The sequence below is a fragment of the Podarcis liolepis genome (assembly GCF_965112155.1).
Source record: "Podarcis liolepis genome assembly, chromosome: 1".
NCBI lineage: Eukaryota > Metazoa > Chordata > Lepidosauria > Squamata > Lacertidae > Podarcis > Podarcis liolepis.
Genome location: NC_139554.1, coordinates 3,359,506 through 3,372,462, shown reverse-complemented (window position 1 = coordinate 3,372,462; position 12,957 = coordinate 3,359,506). Strand labels below are relative to the sequence as shown.

General features: G+C 46.8%; 1 protein-coding gene across 2 annotated transcripts in view; it reads left to right on the top strand.

Moving 5' to 3' along the window:
* Nucleotides 1-395: 395 nt before the first annotated feature.
* NEMF (nuclear export mediator factor) overlaps nucleotides 396-12,957 on the top strand; it is a 42,602-nt gene continuing 30,040 nt past the window's right edge. Inside the window, exons 1-9 of one of the 2 annotated variants that reach the window (XM_083514623.1) lie at nucleotides 396-568; nucleotides 2,721-2,789; nucleotides 3,614-3,716; nucleotides 4,967-5,092; nucleotides 5,672-5,820; nucleotides 9,506-9,573; nucleotides 10,158-10,241; nucleotides 12,179-12,252; nucleotides 12,786-12,856. In XM_083514623.1, the coding sequence (XP_083370749.1) occupies nucleotides 510-568; nucleotides 2,721-2,789; nucleotides 3,614-3,716; nucleotides 4,967-5,092; nucleotides 5,672-5,820; nucleotides 9,506-9,573; nucleotides 10,158-10,241; nucleotides 12,179-12,252; nucleotides 12,786-12,856 (803 nt within the window). In that variant the 5' untranslated portion in view covers nucleotides 396-509. The remainder of the gene's footprint in view (nucleotides 569-2,720; nucleotides 2,790-3,613; nucleotides 3,717-4,966; nucleotides 5,093-5,671; nucleotides 5,821-9,505; nucleotides 9,574-10,157; nucleotides 10,242-12,178; nucleotides 12,253-12,785; nucleotides 12,857-12,957) is intronic. The other variant, XM_083514624.1, reaches the window with a different exon arrangement.

Sequence of the window (12,957 nt, the reverse complement as noted above, 5' to 3'; positions counted from 1 at the left end):
TTCCGCCAACAGCTGAGCATGGTTGCATCTTGGGAGGCTGAGGATTGCTTGTCCTAGAAGTCCTAGGCTGTTATGGGCTATATTATATGCGGAGAAGGTGCCCTTGCTAAGATCAGCATCAATAAGGGCACCCTCTGGATGCCTCGCAGGAGACCTAGGAACACCGCCTTCCGCTTCAAGGAGGAAAGGTGGGGTAGAAATGCAATGCATGAACAAGGTGAAGAAATAGCGGGGACCTCTGAGCATACGAAAAGTGCTTTCCCATCATTAAATTCCTGCACTTTCAAGCGCTGCCATTTCCACGCCGTCCGGCAGAGGGCGGCAGGGAGCTCCTCGCCTTCCCTAACGCCGCGCCGGAACAGTTTTGGCCTAGTGGGCTCGCCGTAGGTCACGTGGCGCGAGGCGCATGCGCGCGGGCGATTCGGCGCCTGACAGGAGGAAAAGCGTCCGGCAGCGCGGCGGCGAGGGAAGGCCGGGCAGAGTCCGCCGCGGAGAGGAGAGGCCCGGCCATGAAGTCCCGCTTCAGCACGGTCGATATCCGGGCGGTGATAGCCGAGCTGCGCCAGAGGTAGGAGGGAGCCTCGTGACAGGCGGGCGGCGGCCCCGCCCCCGCGACGACGGAGGCCCCGCCCACCTGGGCATTGGTCCCCGCCCCTTTACCTCGCCCCGCCCACTCCCCGCCCTCCCCCAATCAGGTGCCTCCCAGGAGCTTTGGACTACAGTTCCCATGAGTTAGCAGGGCCTGGTGGGAGTTGTAGTCCAAATCACGTGGGAGCTGGCTGGGGGTTGATGGGAGTTGTAGTCCGAAACCTCTGTAAGGCGCCAGAGGAAGGCTGGTCTGTATTTGATGTTTCCCCTGGTTGTTAGACCAGGCAGAGGCGACCTCGGCCCTCCAGATGTTTTGGGACTACAATTCCCATCATCCCTGACCACTGGTCCTGTTAGCTAGGGAACATGGAAGTTGTAGTCCTAAAACATCTGGAGGGCTGAGTTTGCCTATGTCTGTGTTAGACTCCTAGCAGTGTTTCCCAAACTTGGGTCTCCAGCTGTTTTTTGGACTCCAATTCCCATCATCCCTGACCACTGGTCTTGCTAGCTAGGGATCATGGGAGTTGTTGTAGTCCTAAAACAGTTGGGGGGCTGAGTTTGCCTATGTCTGTGTTAGACTCCTAGCAATGTTTCCTAATAATAATAATAATAATAATTTATTTATACCCCGCCCATCTGGTTGGGCTTCCCCAGCCACTCTGGGCAGCTTCCAACAAAATATTAAAATACAGTAATGCATCAAACATTAAAAGCTTCCCTAAACGGGGCTGCTGTGAGTTGGCAGACTCAGGGTTTCCCAAACTTGAGCTTCCAGCTGTTTTTGGACTCCCAATTCCCATCATCCCTGACCACTGGTCCTGCTAGCCAGGGATGATGGGAGTTGTAGTCCAAAAGCAGCTGGAAGCTCAAGTTTGGGAAACCCTGAGTCTTCCAACTCACAGCAGCCTGTGTAGCCAGTGGTCAGGAGTGCTGGGAGTCAGAGTCCAGCAACATCTTAAGGGTCCTTTCCTGATCCTGAGCTACATTCTTTCACCTGCCGATTGAAGGCCGCTGGCATGGGAGCACTACTATACGGGCAACTAACAATTTACACACATTTAACTTGCATGCACTGGGCTTTATGCACTTAGCAAAAAAAAGAAAAGGAAAAGGAAAGTGGGTGGGATTCACCGGGGCTACAGATCCCAGTCTTCTTTCTTTCCCAGTCTTCATCCCTTGTTCCTGATGTAGATCTTCCCTGGTGGGGAGAGGGTGTGTGCTATTTTGGGGTCTGCCTCAGGTGCCAACATATCTTGGGCTGGCCCTGTGTAGGACCTGCCACATATTTTACAGTGGTACCTCTGGATGCGAACCGGATCCGTTCCAGAGCCCCGTTTGCATCCTGAAGTGAACGCAATCCACGTCTGCGCGTGCGCGGGTCGCGATTCGCCATTTCTTCGCATGCGCCTGACGTCATTTTGAGCATCTGCACGTGCGCGAGTGGCAAAACCCGGAAGTAACGCGCTCCGTTACATCCGGGTCGCCGTGGAGCGTAACCTGAAAACGCTTAACCTGAAGCACATTTAACCCGAGGTATGACTGTATTTGGCTGATTTTGAGACCCACGACTACATGTCACATTGATTCTATCTCACTACAGTCATACCTCGGGTGAAATATGCTTCAGGTTGAGCATTTTCAGGTTGCGCTACGCGGCGATCCGGAATTAACAAAACCCATTACTTCCAGGTTTTGCCACTCGTGCATGCGCAGACACTCAGAATGACGTCACGCGCATGTGCGGAAGCGGCAAAACACGACCCGCGCATGTGCAGTCACGCAGTCGCGTGTTACGTTCTACTCTGGATGCGAATGGGGCTCCGGAACGGATCCCATTCGCATCCAGAGGTACCACTGTAGTCCTGTTCCAAGATAATCAGCGTAGAAGACTACTCCAGATTGGACTTAGCCCAGAAAGATGTTTGTGTTATAATTAATTTGTTGTCCTTTTGATTTAAGAAGCAGTTCTTTCACTGCCTCCTCCAGCCTTAACCACAATAAGATTAACAGTTGCTCTTTGTTAAAAAAAATATTGAGTCAGTGTTTGCAACAAGAACAGTCTTCTATAAATTTCCTTACACTGGTAAAAATATAAATATATAATGACTTTTCTCCTCTCTCTCTTTTTTTAGCTTGTTGGGAATGAGAGTAAACAATGTTTACGATGTGGACAATAAGACATACCTTATTCGCCTTCAGAAGTAAGAGCTGAAACTTCCTTGTTTTCTTTAATTCAGGAAGCCTTTGGCTCTCCAGATTTTGCTGGATTCCAGCTCCCATCAGTCCCAGCCAGCATGGCCAGTGGTCAGGGAGCTCTAGTCCAGTAACATCTGGAGACTCACAGGTTAGTCATCCCGGCTCTCTTCAGGGTATCTCTAACTTTTGAATCTGTATGTGTGTCTTACATGTATCTCAATCTTCAGTGAGATAAAATAGCCAACCAAAACTAGAACACTATGTATGAAAAGGAAGTTGGAACACGGATCTGTTTCCTATGAATGTAGTCTTTTGAATGTAGTACATGAAATCAAGATGCATTAAAATTAATGGGACTTTTTTTCAAAGATACAGGTGTATGTTGTCCCCTCTGCTTTCTGTGAATGATTACAACCTTTCCCTCTTCTTCCTCCCCTGCATAGCGTGCCCATATTATGTATTTTCCTGGTGCTGTTGTTAAACATAGGGAGAAGGTTCACCTGTCCTTGCTTTTCCAAGCATCTTCACACACTACTTTCCCTGAGTTTCTAAACATTGTTTAGTTCATAAAATTTATATACTGCTTGATTGTTAAAAAGATCCTTCAAGTGATTACTCGTGGGAAACCTCAGTTCTGGGGATCTTTATGATTACCAACTGCATAAATTTATTGCGAGCGAGTGGATGCCAGCATGCAAATTCAGTGTTTGATTTTGAAAAAATTAAAAATGCAAGCTTGCACTTCCCAGAGGAGGAAGAGCATGTGTTGCGCCCACATCTACGCCAGATCTGTGCCTAGATGCTCCCTGATGCCTTCTGTTGTCATTAGGCCAGACCTCAAGGCTACGCTTCTCCTGGAATCTGGCATAAGAATTCACACAACAGAGTTTGAGTGGCCCAAGAACATGATGCCATCTGGATTTGCAATGAAGGTAAATGCATCTTTCTCTGCATGCTGCAGATTTCTGGGGTGGAGAGAGAAAACATGCCAAGCCGCTAATGTTGTCGTTTCATCTTTGAGGCTAGCCATACAAGCATTTTGCATTTTCACGTATGAACCTTGCAGTATGAGACTACAGGCCCAAATAACAGCAAGGCTTGTGCCTTGGTTTTCTCTTGTTGAGTGGAGAGCTCTCACCTGTCCTTCTCCTGGCAGGAGTAGGTGAATAATTCCACTCCATGCTCTAAGGCTTTGGAGTGTTTTACATAGATATGTGTGTTCATGTGGCGGAGTGAGTTCTGGAAGCAGGCAGGCTAGCAATATCTGCTGAGGACTCAGCAGCCAAACAAGTGATGGGGGAGGTTTTCGGGTAGCCAAAGTCACATCTTCTCCACCCTTTGCTTCTGCCAGACCTTCCCCATAGGTTTTTCTTTTTTTAAATACAGTTATACTTCATGTTGGGACGCGGGTGGCGCTGTTGGTTAAACCACAGAGCCTAGGGCTTGCCAATCAGAAGGTTGGCGGTTCGAATCCCCGCGATGGGGTGAGCTCCCGTTGCTCGGTCCCTGCTCCTGCCAACCTAGCAGTTCGAAAGCATGTCAAAGTGCAAGTAGATAAATAGGTACCGCTCTGGCGGGAAGGTAAACGGTGTTTCCGTGCGCTGCTCTGGTTCTCCAGAAGCAGCTTAGTCATGCTGGCCACATGACCCGGAAGCTGTATGCCGGCTCCCTCGGCCAATAAAGTGAGACGAGTGCCCAGAGTCGGTCACGACTGGACCTAATGGTCAGGGATCCCTTTACCTTTACTTCATGTTACATCCATTTCAGGTTGCGTGTTTTCGTCTTGTGTCCCGTGGCCACCCGGAAGTACTGGAATGGGTTACTTCCAGGTTTTGCCTCTTGTGCATGCAAAGAAGCGCTAAATTGCACCGCACACCTGCGCAGACGCAGCACTTTGAGTTGCGGGTTTTTCACGTTGTGGATGGGCCTCCGGAACGGATCTCATCCGTAACATGACTACCACTGTAGACTCTCCCCAACACCATGCTTCTCCTGCTGTTATCAGGCCATTGTTCAACTATATCAAACGATCCAAAAGTTTATGAGAGACTATGATATCTACATTTTTATTTATGGGGTGTAGGAGTCCTCAGCTACCCTGGCTTTTTGCAGGGGGGGGGGAGCAAACGACTCTGCCTCATTGTCCCTTTGTGAGACCTGTTTGTGCTCTCCCCGCTGACAGTGTCGCAAGCACCTGAAGACCAGAAGGCTTGTGAGTGTGACGCAGCTTGGCGTCGACAGGATAGTCGATTTCCAGTTTGGGAGCGACGAAGCTGCCTATCATCTGATTATAGAGTTGTACGACAGGGTAAGTGGAGGGTGAAAGAGCTGCGGGTCTTGGAGGCAAAAAGGCTGGTCTCTCCCCCTCGTGCTGCTGCTTTGTTACTTGGTAGAAAGGCTCTTCATTTTTGTTTCGAATTTCCTTTACTGCCATTACTAAGAACCCAAAAGGGCAGTAGCAGGGTTTTGCGTCATACCATATGCAAAGCAGACAAGCAATAAATAAATAGTAATTAAAGGCATCCCGATTTCCCTAGGTAGCATGGATGGTGAATGTTGAACATCTAAGTCCACAGCATAGGAACTAAAATCGCAGCCTTGTCTTATGACTATTTTATTACTTTCCACAATAAAGTGTCTTGAAGCTGCTTACAAATCCGCAAAACAGCCTGACACTTGAGGTGTGTCCTTTATTTTTGTGATCGTAATTTGATTTCAGCTGTTTTAAATACAGTGTTTTAATGTTACAACCTGCCAGGGATTTTAGGGTGAAGGGAAGTAATTAATAATAATAATAATAATAATAATAATACTGCTGACACAGGGAGAGGCTCCATTAAGACTTTATAGGTTGAAACCTGCATTTTGCTTGGAAACTCTTTTGCAGGGCAACATCGTTCTTACTGACCATGAATACCTAATACTGAACATCCTGAGGTTTCGCACGGATGAAGCAGATGATGTAAAGTTTGCAGTTCGGGAACACTACCCGGTCGACAACGCCAAAGCAGCAGCGCCATTGCCCAGTTTGGAAAGGTACCTCTGTTCTTTGTGCAGCATTTAGTTTGGGGGAGAAAGCAATATCTGCACCTGCCCCATCCCTCTCCAAGAACTGAGTGGAGCTGCTTTTCAGAGACCCGCTTGCTGGGGTGTAAAGTGGCTCTGGTTTGGGTTTGACACCCAAAATAATAATAATAATAATAATAATAATAATAATAATAATAATAATAATAATAATATCTTTATTGTCATTGCCCCCTTCGGGGACAACAAAATTACTTGACTGCTCCATAAAAACACTAATTAAACAATACAGTATAATACAGCAAGGGAGATTAGATGACTTTCAAAGTCCGGGCTTCCCATTCAGGGCCGAGATCGCTCTGGAGAAGAAGCTGTTCTTAAGACGGCTCGTTCTTGTCTTCATCATCCTGTATCTCCGTCCCAACGGCAAGAGCTCGAAGAGACAGTGACCAGGATGCGATGGATCTTTTACTATGTCCAGTGCCTTCCTATGGCACCTTGTGGCATAAATCTGCTCTAAGGTGGAGAGTGGGCAGCCAACAATGCTCTCTGCTGCCTTAACAACCCTGCACAACCCCAAAAGGATCAAGGGGAATGGAATGACTCCCCTGTGAAGAAAGGTTGTGTCGTTTGGGACTTTGTAGTTTAGAGAAAAAGGAAGTAAGAGGCAACATGATAGGAGTTTTTTAAAAACTTGCATGGCACAGAAAAAGTAGACCGAGAAATGCTTTTCTCCTCTCATAATGCTGGAACCGGTGGGCCTCCATTGAAGCTGAGCGTTGGAAGATTCAGGACAGAAAAAGTAAGGACTTTTTCACACAGCACAAAGTCAAACTGCGGAACTCCCTGCCACAGGGGGCAGGGATGGCACCAGCCTGGGATTAGACAATTTTTTAAAAAATTTATCATTTTTATTAAATTTTATTAGATGTTACAGAAAAATGGAGAGAAAAAAGAAATACCGTATTTTTCACCCCATAGGACGCACCGCCCTATAGGACGCACCTAGTTGTTGTTGTTTTTTTTGGGGGGGATAAAGAAAAAAAAAATTTACCCCCCAGGCACGGGTCTGGCGCAGGGGAAGCCTGAGCTTCCCCCGACCCCAGCCCCCAGAACAGCCTGCTATCCGCAAGCCTAGGGAGCCACGCCGGTCTCCCCAGGCTTGCGGACAGCTGTGCGAACCCCTAGCATGCTCTTCAGCGCGCCCGAGGCTTCGGAATGCAGGCAGCTCTGCGCAACCTTCCGGAGGCTGGCGCGGCTTGGCGCCGGGCTCCGGAGGGTTGCGCAGAGCTGTGCAGACCCTGGGAGGGCAGGCAGCTCTGCGCGACCCTCCGGAGGCTGGCGCGAAGCCTGTATTCGCCCCATAGGACGCACACACATCTCCCCTTCATTTTTGGAGGGGGAAAAGTGCGTCTTATAGGGCGAAAAATACGGTAGTAACAATACATAACCATACAAAAAACATTTATCTACACAATTTTCCAGAATGCAGACTAGAAAAGAAGATGAAAGATGAAAGAAAGAAAGAAGGAAAAGGATGAAGAGAAAAAATACTTTCCATAATCAATAATTCCAAATTCATACTTCAAACAGTACAATATTTAAATCCTAGTTAAAATATTATAAAAGACTTCCACCGCATTCACCACACGTCTCTTGGTTATCTATTTCACCTTTACACCTGTTCTTCAGTCACTTCCTTTCCTTAAATTCTTTCATAGTCCATCTAATCTTTGTACTTTCGTGTTTGATCCCTGTTTGTGTAAATATTCATTTACGCATTCCCATTGTTTCTGTACCATCGTTTTAGATTTCTGCCTTATTATGTCCGTCAATTTTGCTAACTCCAGATACTCACATCGTTTACTTAGCCATTCCCTTTTTGTTGGGATGTTATTTCCTTTCCAGTAACTGGCCACCAACGTTCTCGCTGCTGTTGTTGCGTACAGGAATATGTTAATTTTATCTTTGGGGATATGGGATTAGACAAATTCATGGAGGTGGAGAGGGCTGTCAGTGGCTATGCTCTGTCTTCGCAGTTAGAAGCAATACAGTCATACCTTCATGTTGCGTCTTTTCACGTTTCGTCCCGCGGCAACCTGGAAGTACCGGAACGGGTTACTTCTGGGTTTCACCGCAAGCACAGAAGCGCCAAATTGCACCTCACACCTGCGCAGACGCAGCTCTTCAAGATGTGGGCGTTTCACGTTACAGATAGGCCTCCGGAACGGATCCTGTCTGTAACACGAGGTACCACTGTATTGCTTCTCAATGCGAGTTGTTGGAAACCAGAGGAGGCGAGAAGGCTCTTGCGATCAGATCTTGTTTGCAGGTTTCCCACGGTCATCTGGCTGGTCATTGTGAGACAAGGAGGCTGGACTAGATGGGCTCTTGGCCTGATCTGGCAGACCCTTATAATAATAATAATAATAATAATAATAATAATAATAATAATAATAATAATAATAATAATAATAATTTATTTGTACCCCGCCCATCTGGCTGGGTTTCCCCAGCCACTCTGGGCGGCTTCCACAGAAACCAAAAAACACTAAAATATCATACATTAAAAACTTCCCTGAACAGGGCTGCCTTAAGATGTCTTCTGAATGTCAGGTAGTTGTTTATCATTTTGACATCTGATGGGAGGGCGTTCCACAGGGCGGGCGCCACCACCGAAAAGGCCCTCTGCCTGGTTCCCTGTAGCTTTGCTTCTCGCAATGAGGGAACCGCCAGAAGGCCCTCAGCGCTGCACCTCAGCGTCCGGGCAGAACGATGGGGGTGGAGACGCTCCTTCAGGTATACTGGGCCAAAGCCGTTTAGGGCTTTAAAGGTCAACACCAGCACTTTGAATTGTGCTCGGAAACGTACTGGGAGCCAATGTAGGTCTTTCAAGACCGGTGTTATGTGGTCTTGGCGGCCGCCCCCAGTCACCAGTCTAGCTGCCGCATTCTGGATTAGTTGTAGTTTCTGGGTCACCTTCAAAGGTAGCCCCACGTAGAGCGCATTGCAGTAGTCCAAGCGGGAGATAACTAGAGCATGCACCACTCTGGCGAGACAGTCTGTGGGCAGGGAGGGTCTCATCCTGCGTACCAGGTGGAGTTGGTAGACAGCTGCCCTGGATACAGAATTGACCTGCGCCTCCATGGACAGCTGTGAGTCCAAAATGACTCCCAGGCTGCGCACCTGGTCCTTCAGGGGCACAGTTACCCTATTCAGGGCCAGGGAGTCCTCCACACCAGCCCGCCCCCTGTCCCCCCAAAACAGTACTTCTGTCTTGTCAGGATTCAACTTCAATCCATTAGCCGCCATCCATCCTCCAACCGCCTCCAGGCACTCACACAGGACCTTCACCGCCTTCACTGGTTCTGATTTGAAAGAGAGGTAGAGCTGGGTATCATCTGCATATTGATGGACACCCAGTCCAAACCCCCTGATGATCTCTCCCAGCGGCTTCATATAGATGTTAAAAAGCATGGGGGAGGGGACGGAACCCTGAGGCACCCCACAAGTGAGAGCCCAGGGGTCTGAACACTCATCCCCCACCACCACTCTCTGAACACGGCCCAGGAGGAAGGAGTGAAACCACTGTATGACAGTGCATTATGTTCACAATGTGCTTTCCTCTTCAATATCATTCTATAGCAATGTATTCCTTTTGGGGGGGTGACCTTCCTCCCCATCTCGCACTTAACAGGTTGACAGAAATAATAGCCAGTGCACCGAAAGGGGACCAGCTAAAGAGAGTCCTAAATCCTCACCTTCGTAAGTACCATTTATGTTAAGATTGAAATCAGCAATAAGCTATGTTCTGTTTTTCAAAGTTTGTAAGCAACTTTGAGCCCTAGGGAAGAAAGCAGGGTTACAAATATATCTAAGAGAACCTGTTGGAACCTCAAATAACAGGTGTATTTCTTCCAGTAATAGCCAATTGCTTTTGAGAGCTGTAATGTTTTTGAGATGTGTAAGGTCTTTGCCGCGATACTTAAAATGACATATATTTGTTTGGGGCTGGGAAGGGACAGACTAAACAAATTGCTGATTCAGGTAGGTAGCTGTGTTGGTCTGAGACAGTCGAAATAAAAAAATATAAAAATTGTCCAGTAGCACCTTTGAGACCAACCAGGACAAACTTAGTTGACCTCTAAGGAGCTACTGGACATTTTTTAAAATTTATTTAAACAAATTGTTGTTGAAGATGGAGGCTTCTTTATCCCCTGTGTATAAAATGTCCCATATTCTGCCTTGTTTGAAACAAATTCCTGGGGGGGGGGGTTCTTTTAAATCCATGTCTCTGGCTAATTGTTTGGTCTCATAAATGGTCCTCTCCCTTCCTCCACTTTATATAGCTTATGGAGCCACACTTATCGAGCACTGCCTTATGGAAGCGGGAATTTCCAGTAATGCCAAAGCAGAACAGATAGAAGAGAAAGGCAAGTGGCCAGACGTTTCATCGCGAAATGCGCCGCACGCCCATTTGCATGTCACATGACACTTGCATAATGCCTAGTATTTCAAGATCTTTGTGTTACGCAGTGTGGTGTATCATTTTAATTTCATCCATTAGGCCTGGCTAATTCCCTGTTTCTTGTGAGTGGTTCCCTGACGTACGAGTGGTGTTAAGTCGATCATCTCAGCAGTTATCACCAATATGCTGCTCAAAAGGTTAAAGGTGTTTGCATAGGGTATATATATTTCAGCTCTGATCATTACGGCCTGTCATTTTTGCACCTCATTCACCTCCCAACCTACACTTTCTTTCTTTGCATACCTGCCAGCTAATATTGTGTGCATGAGTTCTTGAAAGCTTAAACCATAATAAATTAGTTAGCCTATAATGCACTGGTTTTCAAACTTTTTTTTTCCTGGGCCACACTTTCAGAATAACAATTTGCTCTTAGCAATTTTTTTATTGCTAAGAAATACATGGGGAAGCAAAAAGAAGCAACAACTAGCAACTGATTTATAACACAGAACACAATTGCTTTATAATGGGACACCCAGAAAGTATAAAACAATGCAGCTTACATAAGAACATGAATCACTCTCAGACTATAATTAGAAATGAGCATCTTATGTATGTACCTTAAATATGTGTACATACTCCATGAGAGGTGTGAGCTTTTGCCAGATAACCTCATTTATAAAGAATATTTTTATACTGTACTACACCGAAATGTTTAAATGTTTCCTTGATTGTCTTTGAATCTTCCACCACACTTGCTATCCTCTCCTGCCACGCCAATCTTTGAGAACCACTGCTTTAAGGCGTCACTGTACGGGGCTAACACAGCTGATGCTTTGGAAATGCTTAATTCTTATTCTCCTAAACCAGCCTTGGGGCAGTCTGCAGCTCTGGGCTTGATCATATCCCCAGCATCTCTAGGCAAGGCTGAAAAAATACAGTGGTACCTCGTGTCGCATAACCTCCAGGTTACAGAATCTTCGGGTTACTACCGCAGCAAACCCGGAAGTGGGTTTGCCACTCGTGCGTCTGCAGAAGAACTCTGTGGCGCTGCGTGCGTGTGCAGAAGCAGTCCTCTGGTTACGAAATTTTTGGGATACGGCCGGGCCTCCAGAACGGATCCTGTTCGTAACCAGAGGTACCACTGTTATTGTTGGGAAACCGTGTACGTGCAGCTACTCACACAGAGTCAATTAAGGTTTGGCAGACAGCCAGAAGGCAATCTGAAGGAGTAAGTCTGCCTGGTGATAACAGAGACATGGAGACCGCTCCCTGATTGGTCAAGCTCTCTCAAAGGAGTGATAATTAATGGCTTACTAACTGGAATGTGTTAGTTCCAGAGTTCAGAGGTTCAGAGTTCTGTGTGTCAGTGTAGGAGTTGTGAGTCGTGTCAGAGAGAGCTAGCAAAAGATCCGTGTTCTGTTCCTGTAAATAGTCCTGTATATAATAAACACCTAACTACAAGTTCCTGGTTCCTGCTTCGTCTATCCTGTCTGCAGCCAATTGCTTCCGTGGATTCTGTGTGTACTCTGCTAGGTCTGGCTAAGGTCCTGCAACTAGTCAGAAAGTTGCGAAACACCAATAAGTTTTGCCAATAGTTATCCTGTCTGAAACCCTGGAGAGTTTGTTGACAACATTGAGCTTAGATCAGGGATGAGGTACCTGTTGCCCTCTAGCTCTTCCTGGACTGCATCAACACCAGCCACCAGCCAGCATCATCAGTGGTCAGAGATGATGGGAGTTGCAGTCTAATAGCATTTGGAGGCTCCAGGTTCCCATCCTGGGATTAGGTGGACAGATTATCTGATGTGGCCCAAGGCTGCCTCCAATATGCAGAGAATATGCTGTAGCACGGCAGGAAGCCACAGAATCAAAAATCTTGGATTCCATTTTTTCTCTTTTTAGATGTCGAAAAGGTACTTGCTGCGCTACAGAAAGCAGAAGAATATATGGCGATCACAGACAACTTTAACGGCAAGGTAGCTCATGGTTGAAGTGCTCTGGTTTTTGCACACAGGTTCCAGAGAAGCAATGTTCAAACGTTGCCATTTCAGATCTTCCAGGGAGGGGTGGGTTTAGTCAACATTCTCAAGCTCCCTAGCCCAGAAGTGGAGGAAGTCTGGGACCGTGATGCAGAAGGCAGACTTATTGGACCAAGGAGGAGGGGAGCCCAGAGAATCTCACGCAAAAATAGCTGTGGTTTCACCCTTCTCATATCAAATGATGTATTCTGGAGAAGGTGTACAAATTTGGATTTTGTGGTCGTCTTGTTGTGATCCTTAGTTTCTTCTCCCAATGTGTTCTGGCCTAGTGCTTACCTTCCACTTTTTGTGACCCAAGCTTCTAGTCTCTCCTATCCCCTCGCCCCAGGCAGTCTTGTAGGCTCTGGTCTAACTCGCCGTTATTGATGGCTAGCTAAAAATAAAAACCATAATAATCACAATAATTCCAAGAAAAAGAAAACTGAAAAGAAATTCTGCTCAGGGTTTCTCTACTTCTCTTTTTTTGGCAGGGTTATATCATTCAGAAGAGGGAGAAAAAGCCAAGTCTGGAACCCAGCAAGCCTCCAGAAGAAATCCTCACGTGTGTATTTTGAAGGGAGACTCCTTTTTGGTCCCTCATTTTCCTGCTGGTCATAGAATCCTAGAATTGCAGGGTTGGAAAGGGACCTTAAGGGTCATCTA